This window comes from Tigriopus californicus, chromosome 5 (genome assembly GCF_007210705.1).
Source record: "Tigriopus californicus strain San Diego chromosome 5, Tcal_SD_v2.1, whole genome shotgun sequence".
NCBI classification, from domain to species: domain Eukaryota; kingdom Metazoa; phylum Arthropoda; class Copepoda; order Harpacticoida; family Harpacticidae; genus Tigriopus; species Tigriopus californicus.
In genome coordinates this window covers 3,426,350-3,445,059 of record NC_081444.1, presented here as the reverse complement: position 1 = coordinate 3,445,059, position 18,710 = coordinate 3,426,350, and the positions used below count along the sequence as shown (strand labels likewise).

Sequence of the window (18,710 nt, the reverse complement as noted above, 5' to 3'; positions counted from 1 at the left end):
GCCCGTGGAGTGCACCGCCATTCCAGCAAAGCTCCCCAAAACACATCTTCATTCAGGCCGCCTAGTTTTTTGAGTAATGATTTCATCGACTTGACTGCAGCCTCGGCCAATCCATTACTACGTGGATGATAGGGCGAGCTTGTTTGTACATGGATTCCAAAATGATTGCACAACTCAACAAACCGATGACGAAACTGAGGTCCGTTATCACTTTTGATCAAGGTGGGCAGCCCAACCTGGTTGAACCAACCCATAAGGACCTTCCACACCTCCTCTGTGGTCGTCACCTTCATCTGAGCCACAAAGGGGAAACCGCTATACCAATCAACCATGACGAGGTAGCTCTTCCCAGCCAATTCAAACAGATCTACAGATACTGCGTCCATTGGTGCCGAAGTCAAGTTTATTGCCGAATATATTGGTTCATGTGTTTGGGAAGGCAACACTGCGACACACAAAGAGCATCGGCGTATGAACATTTCAATTTCATGCCGCATGCCGGGCCACTAATAAAGCTGTTTGGCAAGTTCAGTCGTCTTTGTGATGCCCGAGTGGGATACATGTAAAAGCTCCAGTATCTGACGACGTGCGGGGCCAGGTACCAATAAACGGTTGCCTACCAACAAAAGATTGTCTTTCAGACGTATCTCATCAGCTACTCCCCGAAATGACGACAACGATTCTGGTAGCGGATCATTCCAGGAAATACAGCCCCGGAGGCTTTCGTACTCCTTGTCCACGTTTTCCACTATGAGTTTAAAGGAGGGATCAGTTTGTGACACCGCTGCACACAATGCCACGTCCAGCGAAGGGTCGGCCGGATATGTCGGATACCGGCTCAATGCGTCTGCTATCATGTGGGTTTTCCCAGCCGACCATGAAATGCTGAACGAAAACTGTTCAAGGTTCTCTCTGAGCCGTTGAAGTCTGGTGTTGTTTAAAGATGCCAATGGCTTATTGAAAATACCGAGGAGGGGGCGGTGGTCGGTGATGACCTGGAAATGCGGAATTCCCCGGAGATAAAACGTGCATTTTTGAACTGCCCACCAGATGGCACTAAGCTCAAGCTCCACAGTGGCGTAGTTCCTTTGAGCCTGTGAGAGTGAACACGATCCGCATTGGATAAGCCAATGGTTGCCACCTTGGGTATGATCCCTCTGCATCAATGCATAGCCAAGACCATGTAGTTTGGAGGCGTCAGTAAGTAAGAACGTCTTCAACGTCTGGTCAAACGGTTTCACCACTGCTGAGGAGCACAAAAGTTTTTTGGCGGCCTGAAACTCCTCCTCATGGTCTGCCAACCATAACCATGCATACGACTTCTTTAGTAACTCCCGCATCCTCACAGTAGCATGAGCCAAGTCTGGCAAAAAATGTCCCAATTGGTTGGCCAGGCCCAAGAATGACCTTAGGTCCGTGATATTTTTGGGACTTGGAAAGTCTCTCAATGATTCTACTTTCCCTGGATCTGGCCTCAGACCACCAGCTGACACAACAAAGCCCGCAAACTTCACTGACTGACCAATTTCGAATTTAGCAATGGACAATTTGATTCCATGTTCACGGCATTTTTGAATGACAGCCTCCAGGCGGTAGAGAAGCTCAGATAAAGTCGTAGCTTGGACGCAAATATCATCAACAATTTTTGGGATCCAACGCTTCCTTTTTAGCTCTTCGAATGCCATATCTGTGCGAAGGCTAAATATATCTCCACTCCCTTTCCAGACCATTGGCGCAACCAAGGGTCAATATTTCCCGTCGGGAAGCAAAAATGCGCACAAGAATGAGCTCTCCCTGTCCAGGGGCACCTGGAAATAACCATGGACAGCATCAAGTTTTGCGAACCATTTTGACCCAGGTAAAATCTGTCTCATCAGATCCGGAACTGAAGAGAATGGATGGACGGGCCGCTGAGTTGCTAAATTGAGTTTCCTATAGTCCACCACTAAACGAACTCCGCCATTGGACTTGGGTACAAAATGGGCTGGGGCGCACCAAGATGTGTTATCAGGGCAGCAAACCATCATTCCAGCTTTAATGAGCTCCTGACACAGCTCTGTTGCTGATTTTTCATAATGGAGAGGTATTGATCTGGCTGTAGTCACATGATAAGGTTTAAAAACTTTATTATGATCCAATTGAATCCTCATTGGTTCCCCACCCATGGATCCGGCCGCGTCCCCCAAAGATGAAACCAACACATCCGATGATTGCAATAAGAGTGGATTTAAGCGAGGGTGCTTGATACCTGCTTGCTCGATTCGAGAAATGGTCTTCAAAATATCTTCCCGGCACCCGTCAGATCCAGGGTTGGTTGAACAATTATTTGATTTGATTGGGCCCTTGGCATTCCCAAACTCATTGATCACTCGTAAAAAGGCTTGATGATCTGGTTGTGCAGGTTGGCATTGATGTACGGCTGGGAAGTCCTTCGTGAGAACCCCTAATTTGACGAGATCTTTCCTTCCAAGTAATGCCCTCCCCTTCAAGGTTGGTGAGACCACTGCCGATATTGTTGCTTCCGGACCTCCTGGGCACGACACTTAAACTCGAATTTTCCCATGTTTTTTTAGCATAGTTCCGTTGGCTGCTTTCTAGATTGTATGAGATGGTTCTAGAACAATATCTGGTGGACAGGATCCCGTGGGTAAGACGGTTCTAGTCGCACCCAAGTCAGGTAGGGCGACCAATTCAAAGGTCTTGCCTCCTGCCACGCAATCCACTGTAATCAGCCCCAAATCCTTGGAGAGGATTGGTTTTTCCTTTGCAACCGCATTAACCCTTGTCATTGATGGACTTCGGCTTGACTCTGTATTGTATCGTAGGGCAGGTGACCCTCGGCGGATTGTGCGGTTACGCAAACGACCACGATCTGACTCCCGTGATGAGCTTCTCAGGCGGCAAAACTTTTCAATATGCCCGGCCTTTCCGCATCCAAAACATGGCTTATCTCGAAATGGACACATTTCTCGTGTATGTGGATAGCCACAACCGCTGCATTGTTTTGCCACCGCTGCCAGGATCTCCTCAGCCGTCTCTACCTTCATAATAGGAGATGCAGGACACAAGGACATGGTTGTATCCCGTAAGGCCGCTTCGTGTAGAGCCGCCTTGGAACGTAAAGCCACTGCATCAGGATCTGGTATCTCCCGTAGTTTGAGAAACATGGCATTGTCCGCACGGCATCCGGCCAAAAGAATGAAGACCACAAATTGTTCTGGGGTTATAGAGTCGATTTCGGCTTCTTGGGCGTACCGTCTCACCTCGACTTCGAAGTCTTTGAAGGTTCTTGGCCCCTTTGTAAGGCGAAACAAATGTAACCTCCTAGTGAATAACGGTTTCAGCGCCATAAAATGGCGCTCTATTGCTAAGTAACATGCCTCGATGGAGGAAGAATCCTTAATGGCGTCACGTAATGCTACTGACAGATCCGGTTCCATATTGTTCTTTAACAAGGCTTTCTGTTCTGATAAAGCCAGTACTTCCATGTGTGACGTGGTATAATAAGCCTTGAACTTCTCAAGCCAATCTCTCATCTCCGGTGGTTCAGCCTCAGCAGAGATTAAGAACGGCTTGAGCTCTGAAACGGGTCTAAACTGGGGAATATGGTCCCGAACGGATACAGCACTAATTGAAGTATTGGTAACCGAACCCGCAGCATTAGCTCTTGTCATTAAAGCTTTTGGAGCAGGAACAAAGAGATGTTCGGGCCCGTAAGGAGGATCTGGACCTGGAATTAGAGATCGAACGACAGCGCCTCAAAGAGGCAAAGTACTCACGTCCAGACCAATCGGAGAAGGGATCCGTCAGAGGAGGGCACCAGCCCGGGCGAGCCAAAAATGACCGGCAGGAAGTGCGAGTGGAAGATGTCCTGGAAAAGGTTTTGACTGTACAAATGCAGTCTTCCCTCCCAAAGAGAGACCTCAAGCCTTTCAATGGCAATATTTTACACTACCAGACATTTATACACCCTTTTTGGTCCCAAGTAAGAAGAAAACAGATGACGATGGAGATAGACTGTGTTATCTCCTTCAATTTACTGCAGGCTAGCCCAACGAGCTGATCAATCCCTCTATTCACATGAAGGCAAGTGAGGGTTACCGTGAAGCAAAGCGTCTACTGTGGCAGGAATACGGGAACTCATTCCGCATAAATACAGCTTACCGAAAGCTACTAGAAGATTGGCCGTCAATGAAAGAAGAACCTGAGCTCATGAAGCAGAATGCGACACTCCTTCAGAGATGTCAGAACGCTTTGAGCGATCTTGGAACACTCTCCTCGCTAAGCGACCCAGATGCCCTGGCCGGGCTCATGATCGAGCTCCCTACTACTTGTCAGAACGCGTGGAGAAAAAGGGCCTTGTGTATCGAAGAAGGTGAAGATAGAGAGGCTACATTCAGCAACTTTGTTGCTGTGATCAGACGTATCTCAAATGAATGGAATCACCCCATCTTTGGCCTAAGGTGTGCCAATCCAGATAGCGTAACACAAAGGAAAAAATTCACCTTGGCCAGTAACGTCGTCGCTGAAACCCCTGTCTCCAACAAAGAGCGTTGCTTGTTTTGTAATAAAATGCACGATATGAGCGAATGCAGCGTCGCCATGACTATGGAATTAGAAAATCGTAAGCACAAGTTGGAGGGTAGATGCTTTGGATACTTGCAACAGGGTCACTTTGCTAGAATCTGCCAACAACGCAAAAAGTGCCAGAAATGTAACAGAAGCCACCCGACTATCCTACATTGGGACGAGTTACGCAATTTTGGTAGAGTCAGAGACGAATGCTACTTCCCGCCGCTCTTTGCCACAAATGGGGATCAAGATCGTCAGCATGTCAACGTTCGAGGAGCAAAGGTAGCTAAAAAGACGAATGCAGCCCCCTTTATATCAGTAGCCCTTCTGCCCGTCCGAATCAGGCTAATGTGTAGCCAGAAAGACATTGTAACGTACGCAGCCCAGGATCTGTATAGCACGGACACCTTCATTCGACAAGACCTCCTTGACTTGCTCGGTGTGGTTGGTCGCCCAGTCAATATTTCACTGACTACTATGGAGCGAAGAAATAGTCCTTGGCCAACAAGTATTATAGAGGGTCTGGAGGTTTCAGACCTCAATGAGGAATACGTGATCAGCCTCCCGCCCACATACACACACAAGAACCTCCCAGTCACACGGGAAGATATTCCGTCTAAGGACTTGGTTCAGAGGTGGCCTCATTTGAAAGACATTCCTAATCATTACTCTAAAGCAGAGGTAGGCATCTTAATTGGTATGAATGCCCCTGGCGTCCTGCGACCTCTGGAGGTAGTGTCGGCTCATGATGACGAACCTTATGCTGTAAAAACTAAATTGGGATGGAGCGTTCACGGCCCCATTGGGGGAGTCAAAGAGTCGTCAAATGTAAACCGGATCAAAGTTGAATCTGTAGAAATCCGAGACTTGTTGATACAAGTGTTTGAGCACGACTTCCTAGACGTGGTTGGTGGGATTCAGAGAGGAAAGTCAGTGGAGGATCAAGCTTGGGCAGCAAAGGTGGAGAGTGGAATTAGACTGATTGATGGACATTATCAGATTCCTTTGCCTTTCAAGGAGGACAACCCTGACTTGCCAAATAACAAAACCCAAGTTGTTCAGAGAGCTCAAAGCCTGGCCAACAAGTTCCAACGAAATGCAAAATTTAAGATAGATTGCATTAAATGCATGAACGATATGATTTCGAAGAATTATGCCGAAAGGGTAACCGCAGAAACGTCTGACGTAACCTCGTTCTACATCCCACACCATGGAGTATACAACCCCCAAAAACAGACAAACTTCGTGTTGTATTCGACTGCTCTGCAAAACATTGCGGGGTCTCCATAAATTCCAAGTTGCTTCAAGGCCCCGACCTCGCTAATACCCTTCTGGGAGTGCTCCTAAGATTTTGCCAGGAAAGAATTGCACTGGTTGAAGACATTGAAGCTATTTTTCACCAGGTAAAAGTGCCGAAGAAGAACAGAAACTACCTCAAATTTTTGTGGTGGGATAACGGGGACACATCATTAGAGCTCCAAGAATATCGTCTGACCGTACACCTATTTGGAGCTGTCAGTTCCCCAAGTTGTGCCAATTTTGCGCTTAGGAGAACCACGAGCAACTGGGCCGATGATTTTAGCACGGACACTATGACTACTGTTCTCAGAAACTTCTACATTGATGACCTGCTCAAATCAGTCGCAACGCCCAAAGGTGCCTTAGATCTTCAGAGAGAGCTAACTCAACTCTGCCGCCGTGGGGGGTTAAAACTCACAAAATTTGTCTCTAACGATGCAGATGTTCTGGCCAAACTGAGCGCAAGTGAGAAGGGAAAATCAGTTAACGAAATGAGTTTTGGGCAGACCCAAATATTTGACAGAGCCTTGGGCGTGGCTTGGAATGTATCCGAGGACTGTTTTGGCTTTACTGACCCCCGCCTCAAGAACTTCGCAACACGTAGGAACCTGCTCTCAGCAATTAGCTCCATATTTGATCCTTTGGGAATGGTTGCTCCAGTTCTTGAAGACACACGGGGGAATGTTGCAGTATCTTTCGTTTGCGGAAAGGCACGTGTTGCCCCAATAAAATCAATCTCAATCCCAAGACTCGAGCTTGCCGCGGCGGTGCTCTCCGTAAAGCAAGACGCCACAATCAGAGCTGAACTCGAATATGATCTAGACGAAAGCACGTTTTGGACCAATAGTTCAACAATCCTGAAGTATATTACGAACAAAGACAAACGATTTCACACCTTGGTAGCAAATAGACTGACGTTAATACACAAAGCTACTCAAGAATCTCAATGGTATTATGTTCCCAGTGCCATGAATGACGGGTCAAGGGGGATTACAGTGCAGCCCCTACTCTCAACATCGCACTGGCTCTCTGGAACTCCCTTTTTGAAGCACACTAGCGCCGATTGGCTAACCCAATTAGGCACTCCTCACCTCTCAGACGATGACGAGGGAGTTAGAAAGCCAGTGAGTGTTCGGTGCTCCAAAGTGCGGGATCGATTCATGGAGCAAATAGCCATCCGGTGCTCAACGTTTGGCAAGTTGAAAAACGTGGTTAGATTTGTATTGAAAGCAATCAACAAGATGTTAAAAAGGACAATGTTTGACCCTTCAGATCGTTCAATCGGAAAGATGATCTTCGGCCTAGTGAAAAGAGAGTCCTTCCCTCAAGACCTAGAGGATATCAAAATAAAGGGATGCGTGAAGCCTTCGAGCCGCCTCTCCAAGATCTCCCCTATCATTCAAGACTCACTTGTCCGAGCTGGTGGAAGACTGAAACTCGCCAATGTACCCATTGAATTGAAATACCCAGTCATACCCCCAGGAGACTCTAGAGTCTCTCAGTTAATGGTCTGCTCCACCCACCACATGTGTGGGCATTTGGGTCGTGAGTACGTCTTATCCACTTTGCGACAGCGGACGTGGATCCTTGGAGCAAGCTCGTTACTTAGACGAGAAATTGGTCGTTGCATCACCTGTCGCAAGGTGAAATCCAAGGCCAGGCAACAAATTATGGCAGACTTGTCCCAAGACAGAGAAAATCCATGTTCGCCATTTAAGACAGAGGGATAGAAGATGCAACTGAAAAGTGTGGAATGGAGTCAATCCACCAGGTGCATCACACCATGGCGGAGTGTGGGAAAGGAGTATCCGCACTGCCCGCCAAATATTGTCAACGATGCTCAAGGACCGCCCTCATGCTCTCACGGATGAAAGCCTAAACACCTTGTTGTGCGAAGTAGAATCCGTTATGAACAATCGGCCTCTTACAACACCTTCAGAAGACCCGTCAAACCTAGAAGCTCTGACTTCAAACCATTTGTTGTTGTTCAAAGGGGGCAGCCCTCACCCGCTCGGGGATTATTCAGGCAACACTTTTGTGAGAAGTCGATGGAAGTCCATTCAGTCCCTTGCTGATCAATTCTGGTCCAGATGTAGGAAGGAGTACCTCTCAAGCATCAGATCTCGCCAAAAGTGGACTGCAAGCAGAGCCAACTTAAATGTGAACGACCTGGTCCTCGTCATTGATGGTAATCTCCCCCAGAATAATTGAACATTAGGAAGAGTTCTAGAAACGTTACCCAGACCTGATGGCCATGTCCGCGTTGCAAAAATTCGCACCAAGCAAGGCACATATGAAAGTCCAATTTCAAAGCTATGCTTGTTGACTTCGTCTGAAAACGGCGAAGGTTTGGAATGACCTCGGAGTGTCATTGGGGGATGGGATGTTATGGCCGAATCACTCATGGTACGGGATCCCTGAACCGGAATAAGGGCAGCGCCACTCAGCTGATTTTTCGTGTGTTGTTTTTTGATTCCTCGTGGCGAAGGTTCGACAAAAAAACCTAATTCATGTTAACCGAATTCGAATTAAAACGAACTTTCATGGAGACCAATAGAGTATAGCAGTTCGGGGTCTATAATCTGGATCCACACAGAATGAGTTTGGGCATCTTTGGGCCTTCCATCTGGATTAGTGCAAACCCAAGACCCAATCGTGAGGCGTCAGTTAACAGGAGGGTTTCCAGCAGGGCGTCATACATGTCCAGAATTGGGGGTGAGATTAATGCCTTTTTGGTGATTTCGAAAACTTCCTTGTGCTCTGGCAACCATTGATAAACGTTCTTTGTTTTTAGAAGTTCTCGGAAGGGGGAAGTAAATGAAGCTAGATTGGGAAGGAATTTGCCTAATTGACTTACCAATCCCGAGAAGGAGTGAAGATTGTTGGAATTAATGTGTACCGTTCATTCTTTTTCTCCTATTAACAGGTTTCGTGCCTACCTGATGTTATGTTGCGTTTTGTTCCCGCCAGACTTTTTATGATGCAATAACCACGTGCAAGTCATTCCAGAATAAATCCAAATATACTAAGTCCCAAGTCTGTTCCGTTCGCCAATTTCTAATAAAGATCCGTCAAGGTAGCGTGTTCAGGAAAATTCTGGATTGCTTCCACCTTTCTTGGATCCGGTTTAATGCAGCCCGGAGTAACGTGGTAACCCACAAAATCAATTGAGGGTGCGACGAGGACGCTCTTCTTGGAATTAACCATAAGCCCGTGCATAACACATCTTTCTAGGATGTCACTCACTTTGCTAACTAGTTGGGACAACGACGTAGCTCCACAGGCCATATCATCCACAACTTTTTGGATATCTAATCCCGCCATTGCCACATCTCCACGATACGAATATGAATCACCAGTGGAGACAAATCCCATGGGCGGCCGTAGAAAATTAAACTTGCCAAACGGGGTCAGGAAAGTCGTTGAGTGTTGTGACTCTTCAGCAAGAGGCATCTGCCAATAGCCCTCGACAAGGTCGAGTTTTGCAAAATATTTCTGGTCCGGCGTGAAACCAGAAATCGCCTCGGATGGCGTCTTAGTGGGATGGATACTCCTCTTGACTTGAGAATTCAATCTTGTCAAATCCACGCAGTTTCGGACATCGCCATCTCCCTTAGGCACCACCACTATTGGACGGCACCATTCAGTAACCTCATCACAGACAGGACAAATAATGTTCTGTTTGACCATGTCTACAAGACTTGGCTACGTTTTGGTATGATAAGCAAATGGAATTTGTCGGGCGACATGCATTGAAAATGGCTTTGCATCTTCTTTAAGGTGAATGACCATTGGGTCCCCAACAACAGGACCAATCATGGGACGAAGAGTCTCGGAATCAAAAGCTTGAGCATAAGCAGACTTCAACTTCGCATCAACCCTATTGGAAACGTCAAAGGCAACGTGGAAATCCATAAATCTCTGGTTTCCCATAGAAGTTGTGACGAGTTACGATCGATAATTCTCCTACTCAAGAGCAATGAGGCAACCTTGGCCTTGGAAAATGGAAAATTTTCATCAATAATTGTCAATGCCATGCAGGCTTTCAAACTCAAAAATGCGTCCTGCAAGCCATGACGGACAGTTATAGGGATCTCACGAGCATAGAATCTATTGATGTTGCGATCGGCAAAGAACATACCTTTTTGACCCTCATTGCCTAAGTATTTTGAACCTGTGGGGATATTACCGAATATCATACAAATAAATGTATTAACATTAAAAGCCATATTATGGTAAGGTCTTAGAAGGCCGACGTCATTACTGGACAGAGACAGTAGGGTGGGGGAATGGTAACTTTTATCCAGATAAACTGAATGCATTTTCCTTCACACAAGTTGGACTTTTGTTAGCTCAGGATACGTTTGTCAATTTTTACCTCAATCGAACGTCTGCGTCAAGAGCAAATTCCTTTAAAGTGATTACGTCTAACACCTCCGTCCTTAGCCAGGTGTCTGTTAGAGGGATAAAATAAATTTCACTAGTCAAGCATTGTAATTTTGAAAGAGTTATTTTTAGAAATGAGGTAATGAAAATTGTGATGAATACCTTTTAGGTTGGGAGTGTCTTCGATTGCACAAGTGCCAGTAAAGTCTGCACCATCCCTTCTAACCGTAAAAATCCTATTTGATACAAAGTTATTTTCACGTTGTTGTTGTTGTTGTTGCAGTTGAGTGGATAGCTGTCCTGCAACAACATTTGAGCATGTAGGGGTTAGATCTCTTCGTTCACGTGATAGGGTCTGTTGTCGAATCTTGGGATGCGACTGTTGTGGTGGGGGATACGGGAAAGTTTGTGGATTTAGGGTTCTTGGAAAAGAATTTGCATTATGAAATTAGGCAGAAGCTACGGGTCTTTCTGTCTTTGTACTATGTAAATGATAACCCTTACATTTTGGATAATCAACATTTTCATTTCATTAATCTATAGCAGACAAAAGGGTAAAAAAGGACACTCAATTTTGTCACATCCTTTACTCCGAAACATCTTTAAACACTAACATTTCATTTTAAAGCATCGTTTTGGGTTCTCGAATTTGCAACCCTTTCCTTGTTTTTCCTCAGCCTCTTTTATGGGCTTTGCAGATAATTGCGGAGACTTCTGGATGATTTTGAGTTTGTTCTTTGGTACTTCCCCCAGTGGCATCTACCGAGTGGGACTCAATAGATGTGTCAAAAAGTAGTTTTTATGAAACTTATTTACCCAAGCAACCAGTTTTTCCTCAATATAAAGGTTTTTTAATGGAAGAGGCATCATTGCTCTTCCATACCAATTCCAAACATTTCCGAGCGTCATCGCTAACCAATCCAAGAATAATGTCCATGATTGTTCAACTAGCAATTTGATTTCCAATTAGCAACTTTGCACAATAGGATCTGAAAATGATGGGTTGAATAGTCTTCCTGACCGCCTCGTTCAAGACACAAAGGGAGCCTTGTCCAATTTCCGTTTTGTGCCGAGAAATATAGAAAGTAAGGAAGACAAGTTAATACAAATAAAAATATCTAATAGCAATGTCTAAGAAATCACATCAGCAATAGAAATATCATCAAAGAGACCGTTTTTGGCAAATATGAAATCGTTCGCCAACTGGTGGCCGTTGGTTACTTTGGAGACTATTCGGTAGCCTTTCGACTCCATGAAGGATTGTAGTTCTGACTTTGTACCAGTGGTGTGAGATTCTCCAATATGAGTAAATTCCACGGACAGAGCCTGAAAAAGATATGGTCAATGGTGTTGAGTTTTGGTTGTCTAGTTTTCCACAAGGCTCGTTTACGTATCTTCCCATATTTTGTTACTTTGAAATGGTCTTTAAAAGTGTGGATATAGGTTTTAGATTAAAATGGTTGAAGGAAGTTTTGACAGGCTTTGCATGGAAATTTCTTGAACGGTTGGAAGGACACCAAGGTTATTCCATTATACAAGAAAGGAAACTACGACAAAGGTCGAAAACTACAGACCCATGTCCCTACTGCCAGTCATGTCAGCAATCTTAGAGCGTGTCGCATCAAAACAAATCCAATATCACCTTGTCTGCGAGAACCTCTACTACTAAGAGGTCGGCTCGGTTTTCAGAGTCTCTCTTTCTGCCCTGGTCAGTATCCTCAACTAATACACTCATTCATCCACACCAACCTCACAAGGAAGCGGAAAGACGGGCTTTCCGGACTTGTGCAATTTGATCTATCGGCGACCTTCGGCTGGATAGACCAGGGTTGCTAGGTTTTCAAAAAGTTGTTCCGCCATTTTGACATTCCTATTCCGCCAAATTCCGCCACATTTAGACAATTTTACTTACATGAAAACAAAACACTATAATTAGCAATGTATCATAACTAGAGATCGGACTTCAAATTGATTTGCACGTAGAGCAGCAACTCGAGAGGGTTTTTCGCAACCGGTTTTTTTCTTTGGATAGTTCAGACCCTCCTCCACACTGAGGAAAACCTATTACTCATTGCAACCCTCTTTGATTTCTTCTCAACTTTCAAATCATATCGCTTATAACAACTTTTAGGCATATACATAACCCAACAATCAAGCATACAGTTAGCAAGAGGACAAATATTTCCTGTGCCATTGGATGCAGAGCGAATGTGATTCAAACTGGAAAAGTAACAAAAGTTATCGTTTGTTTAAAACAGAGTACAAATATTGTTTAACCAACCCTCATCAGATTTCAATCTATTGTTTTATTCATAAGATCAAATCAATTTGCATTAGTTGACCCATAACATTTAAAAGAGATGTGGAGAAATGTCTCATGGTGGTTTCAGATCAGTCTTACGTCCTTACGTCCAAGGTTGCAGAAGGTCGGCAAACTTAAAACCACTCCATGCCTAAATTTAGTGCCCGGAATGATACAACAAAAAGAAATAACAAGGATTTTCTTCCCATGTATAAGATAGAGAACCGTGAAAAATGAACCACAAACTAGACTTTTAGGTTGAAGTTATTTCCTCTTTATACTAGGGACGGGTAAATTACGCATGAAGAATATTGGTCGCGAAAGACCAATTTTTAAGTTTTTGCATCTTTCACCTTTATTTGGACCTTTTTACTTTCATTTTGCACTGTTTTGCACTTTTTGCATTTTTGGCCTTAAACGGTTGTGATTGAACACAGAACCTTTTTGGCGTTAAAATTGGTTTTAAAGCATGAAATCAAAGGATGCCAAAATAAAGATATGAAATACTGAATTTTGAGCGTCAGTTGTTTAATTGTGCAGGCCAAAAGTACTTCACTTTTGGTTGGAAAACAAGGGAAAATAGAAATGAAATGAGCCACTATCAAGTCCAAAGAGACAACCTAAGCAGGGTGCAAAGATAGTTAAGCACATACTCGTATGTTGCATTTTTGGGACTGCTTATCTCCTTTAGGCTAACTATATTCTCTTTTTGAGGAAGAAAAATTCCAATTTTTCTTCAGTTAGGTCAAAGTTGCAGAAAAAAAGTTGTTGGGACAAAGGGAAAAATAAGCAATTCCCTGAGCAATCACATATCTGTTTGAGAACTCCTCAACAGTTCTGGCTTCCTCTCATTAAACAAGTTATGTACAAAAACCGACCCTGACGGAAACGTGGAAGGCAGCAAACATGCCCAACTACCCGCTTCACGAATGATTCAAACCAAGACCGACCTTACTTGAACAACGAACGACTAACAGCTCAACCAAGTAGACTGTCTAGTCTTACCCAATCACTTAAACTCGGACTAGCAAAGCAGATCACTATAGAACTCAATGGATGTTACGACATGAAATCTACTAATGTGCCAAAAAGGGCCCTTACTTGCAACGTCACACAGCCCAAACGATGTCACGGTAGGTTGCTAGATTAACTACTCGTGCCATGCCAGGAAAGCGATATCTTTTCCGGACATTATGTGACCCTGGTCACTAATTATATATAAAATTTTGATGCAATGAGCCAAAAACAACACAAATAATTCAATAAATAGAAATCGTCCCAATCGGCCCCTTATTTCACAATGGCTGACTTACAAAGCGCCCTCTGAAGTGCAGAACGTAAACCATATTTCGGGCAGCGTAAGGCATCTATTTCAGAGATCAGCGGATCAGTTTGATCGGACTCTCCTAGTAAAATGAGCTCTACTGCTCAGTATAAGTAGTTAAAACAAAAGCCCGTAGGGCTTAACATTAGCAAATAAGTTCTTTTGAGTGAACAGTAATACAATATTTGTTTGAATGGCATGCTCATTCTTTTTTTTTCACTGGCTTTTTTAACCGCTAGAGGGAATATAGTCCCCAGCACTATCAAAATGCAAGGTTCAAATTTGTCTAATTGCTTTGTTCGAATTGTTATTGGCAAAGTCTATAGATTTAATGGGTTTTAAAAGGCTTGGCATAACATTTTTAACTAAAAAGGTAAAACGACATGATATATAACGAGTGGAATAATTTCAACCCTCCAGACATCGATCTAACCAGAATTAAATTCACCCAAACAATTAGAGATTGTCTCTTACAGAAGTACTCTATTGCTCCTTGCAAACTCAAGAATTGCTATGTATGCCAATAAAAATCCTAAGAAATGATTTTTATTTTTCCCTTTTATTACGGTTATCAGCCGCTCAATCTCATCAAAACACTCCATGCACCAAATACAATTCTAAACTTATTAATTTTCCTCCCATTCCTGAAGCCGTTTCTCATTTTCTAGTAAACATTTTCAGTGTTAATTTGTTATATTTGCTTTCCTCTGTTATTCATGGTTTTCTTTCTTTTTTTTTAATTTTTGATATATCAAGATGCTAACTCAAAGATTAAATGCCGACAATATCCAATCATGATCAAAATGTTCCAGAAATAAATCTATCTATATATCTATTTTAGTGCCGTGGATTGTATGTAAATAACTAGAGTCAATCTTTTTTTTCAAGCAATAATATCATATTTGTGATATTGTGGTTTGATTAGCTGCTCTCGCTAAGGTATGTAGATTGCCAGAACCAAACTTCAACGATAACTAACGTGCAGTTAATTAGATTGACTTGGCTCGAACAGGTTGATTATTTCTTCGGTTTTTGAGGAAATCTTTGTTGAAAAGCAAATTTTTCTCTTGATTGAATGAAGAACCTTACTAGTAGTATAACGTATACCTTTGGCCTTTAATATGACATACAACATGGGATGAAAGGAGCTTGTCATATTGTAAAGGACGCGTTTTTGAACTTGGTGGGGAAATAAACGTACTTCACTGCGTATTTTGACCAAAACAGCACAGTGATTTTTTTGGCTATCTGGTCACGGCTTTGGGTTTTAGAAAATGAGGAACATCTTGTACTACTGTTTGCCAAATTAAAAAAGATAAGTTCTGATTTGTGTGAAACAACAATTCAAACTAAAACTTTTACATATGTGATTGTTTGATCTTTCATAGTGTTAAATGACTGATTACTTCTTAAGACTTTTCCATGATCGATTTAAACACTCTGGTTTAGTTCAAAAAAAGGTAAAGCATATTTTTAGAACATGAAATCGGAATCTAATCTTTGATGTTGTTAACTTATCTGAATTGGCTTGAATACTTACAAGTATGTTAACTTCGTCCCAAGGAATAGTCTTGAGCACATCCAACTCGTTGCCTTCCACGTCAAGGCTAAAATAGTCCACTTGAGGAACCTTCAAGGCATTGAGAATAGCAAACAAAGGCAAGCACATGACGTCCACCACCTCTTTGTCTTTCTTGCCGGGCGACTCATCCACAATCCGACCCAAATTGAAATACGAGCCATAACTGACTTTCATAGTTATATTTTTGGTTGCCAAGCAATGTGGCACCACGTACGACTTTCGTCCTTTGGATAAGATTTTTGGGATCGATTTGGGATCGCCCTCAATGAGAATACCAGTCCATTGGAGATCTCGTTCCAGGCTCAATGTATTCGATCGAGTCTCGCCATCTAAAGCACCGCATTCAATAAAAAAGCCATTTGTCTAGAAATAACAAAGTGAATTATAATTGGCATACTAGAGTGAATGAATGACTTTTAAACCCCATCTGATATCGAGTTACCTTGTTCTGGAACAACTTTCGTATTGATTGACCTTGTCCCATTGAAGGGTCTTTGGTTGGATTTGACAAAAAGTAAGGAAGCCGTCGTCCCAGTGGTTCAATGAAGTGATCTCTCCTTATCAATGCGTGAAGAAGAGCATCAGATTGGTCCATTGAAGGGGTCACGACTTGGTTCTCATCTAACAAAAAGGGCATTTCAAATTTTGGTAACTTCCACTCATTGAAACCCCATTTCATAGATTGCATCGGCTGAAAAAATGTATATCATGTCCAACTGTTGAAACAGAACTAGATATTGATAAAAATTGCAAATAACTAAACTTTACCCAAACCGGTGCCTTAGGTTCAATCCATATGAACAAGGATGCAAATGAAAGGAGCAAGCAAGTCGAAATCACCAGGACATTTTTCCTCGGCGATAAGCGTTGTGACTTGCTCATGGTTGGTTGCCAGACGAATGAGACTGGCTCAAGAACAATCTGCCCGTCGAAAAACGCTCGCCTCTTTTCATTGCCAAGTAGGTCATGAGAGCTTCAAAACGAAGGCAAAGAAGTTAGTTGATTTCCTAGCTGGTTTCTTGTAGAGACTCTAGTTTCTTGGACATGGTCGGCTCTCTCCCTTTCCTCGTCCTTGGAGTATATATTCTACAATACCGGAGAAAAAACCTCGAACGAAGTCATAACTTGCTCTTTATCTCAAGAACTGAAGTACACAAGATGAGGTAAAAAAATACTACCGGACCAAACTCAAACGCAAATGTGCAGTGCAAGTAGCATAAGTTAATGTCAAAAAGAAAATGCCCATCTTACGTGGTTATGTCTCTCAATAATCAATATTTTTCAAATATTTGGAGCTTTTTCGATTAAATACAATTAAAACATTTGGTCGCCTTTAGTGCAATGTTTTTACGCGTCCCAGCAATCATCAAAGAATCGAGCTCTTGTTGGGTTGGGTTCAGAAAATGTTAACTGTAAAAGTTGCCTTTCTCAAATTGAGACTTCGGAGACTTGCCTATTAAAAAAGACTCCCATTTTAGGAATCGCTGTATTGAAAACTTGTCGTTTTGTAAATATATTGGCATTATCAAGCTCATAACGAAAGTCAACTTTATTCAAAAGGAGAAAAAGCTTGTATTTAATTGGGTATACTATACTGTGGCTGTTCATCATAGAAGTGATAGCTGATGAATGAAAGTGTCCATGCCTACACACAAGTTCCTAACTCTTACTCACACAAGCTGAGATCGATCCAATTTCTGTTGCGAAGAGTAATAGCTCATTACTATTTTGCAAGTTTGGATCAAGTTTTACTTCCCTGTTGAGCCCATGGATCATGTGATAACTAATTATCGAATTCAGTATATTTCAATCTCTGCAGCTAAAAATGGAGTTTATGTCAATTGTTTTGCATCTGCGAAAAAGTCCAGCACCTCAAAATTAATGAGGTAAAGCGGATTATTTTATATCCTCGCAAACTGTTTCTTTTAGATTCCCAATAATTCTTCATGAAAGCAAAATAATTGAAATAGGGACTTCGCACAAATAACCATTAAAATTCTACATTTATTTCGTTCTTTTTTACCTTTGTCAACAAAACTACGCACTGTCTTCAAAAATGAGTTATTCCGCTTATTTTGAAATTGCAGAGAATAGTGAACTGTTAGAAAAAAAATGTTGAAAATGTGTTCATTGTATACATTCGACGGCTTTCCCAATGAAACTATGCTCGAAGTTCAAAAATAATGAAAGAAAAACAAGTAATGTTTGAAGAAAATAACTTTTTGCAATTCTTCATAGTACTACTGCAATTGCTTAACATTTATTAAAGTAGATGAAATATTTAGTATTCGCTTTTCGCTTTTCAAAAATATCCATCTGTCATTGATTGATAACGCATTAATTGTATAACAAATCTAAATTCTGCCGGTTCTTTTGGAAATGAAACACCCTATAAGTTCATTATGAAGTAAAAGAGAGTAGGCTTGGTAGGCTGAGATCGGAAAAAGATTTTGTGTAGACTTATCCAATGAGTCTTTAACAAAGTCAAAAAATAAACTGTTGACGCCAAGAAGTGTAAAAGCCGCCATAAGTTCTCTGATTTTAGTACTTTTTAAACCAAATCGTCTCCAAAGCAAAAATGCCTCTAAAAAGCTTACCGGAGGCACATGATTGACTTGATTTGTTTGTAATGTTTTTTTGTACTCGTGATCCTACTTGTTTCGTAATTGATCTGTTTTTATAACGTTGACCTCTTTCTTTGTTCCATGTGCCTTTACTGTACCCAAGGATTATTGCATACACATCTTTCTTAACAATAGAAAACAAACTTAAACCCAAATATAAACTCTTTATTTAAAAACTCTTTATTGCGAGATCTTTCTCATTGGATCACAGTTTTTGTTTTTACAATATTTACAATATCTATATTTATATTTATTTCGTCGAATTCTGGGTTCTGGGGTCGCCATTCGAGGCGATGATCCACTAGAATGGGGGGGGGGGGGACCTGGGATCGAACCCATGAACCCGAGTTTAACTCGGTCGCGCGTTAACCAACTGCGCTAGAACCATCCCCCAAATATGGTTGATGTCATCGTTCACTCATCATTTTCTATGTACGCGACGTGGATCGCTCAACATTTATTTTTTGATTGCAGTTTATGGTGCGTCTACACGACAAATAATTCGGCAAATAATTAGCCGTTTCACAAATTTTTTTTGGCATTTCACCAGCATTTCACAAACATTTCTCGGTTTGAACGTGTTCAAAGATTGTTTGCAGAAAAAGGAAATGAATGTTTCAT

At 42.4% G+C, this 18,710-nt stretch overlaps 1 protein-coding gene across 1 annotated transcript; it reads right to left on the bottom strand.

Moving 5' to 3' along the window:
* Positions 1–11,356: 11,356 nt before the first annotated feature.
* Positions 11,357–16,544, bottom strand: LOC131880605 (protein Star-like). Its single transcript, XM_059227272.1, has 4 exons — positions 16,234–16,544; positions 15,908–16,156; positions 15,424–15,828; positions 11,357–11,583 (listed from the first exon to the last, which is right to left on the bottom strand). The coding sequence occupies exons 1-4, from the start codon at positions 16,345–16,347 to the stop codon at positions 11,389–11,391; spliced, it is 963 nt and encodes a 320-aa protein (XP_059083255.1). The 5' UTR covers positions 16,348–16,544; the 3' UTR covers positions 11,357–11,388.
* Between the last annotated feature and the right edge of the window lie 2,166 nt (positions 16,545–18,710).

Coding starts and splice junctions, on each gene's coding strand:
- LOC131880605 (XM_059227272.1), bottom strand. CDS start 16,347: ATGAGCAAGTCACAACGCTTATCGCCGAGGAAAAATGTCCTGGTGATT. Junction 16,157..16,233: donor AACCTAAGGCACCGGTTTGG/GTAAAGTTTAGT, acceptor ACATTTTTTCAG/CCGATGCAATCTATGAAATG. Junction 15,829..15,907: donor GAAAGTTGTTCCAGAACAAG/GTAACTCGATAT, acceptor TGTTATTTCTAG/ACAAATGGCTTTTTTATTGA.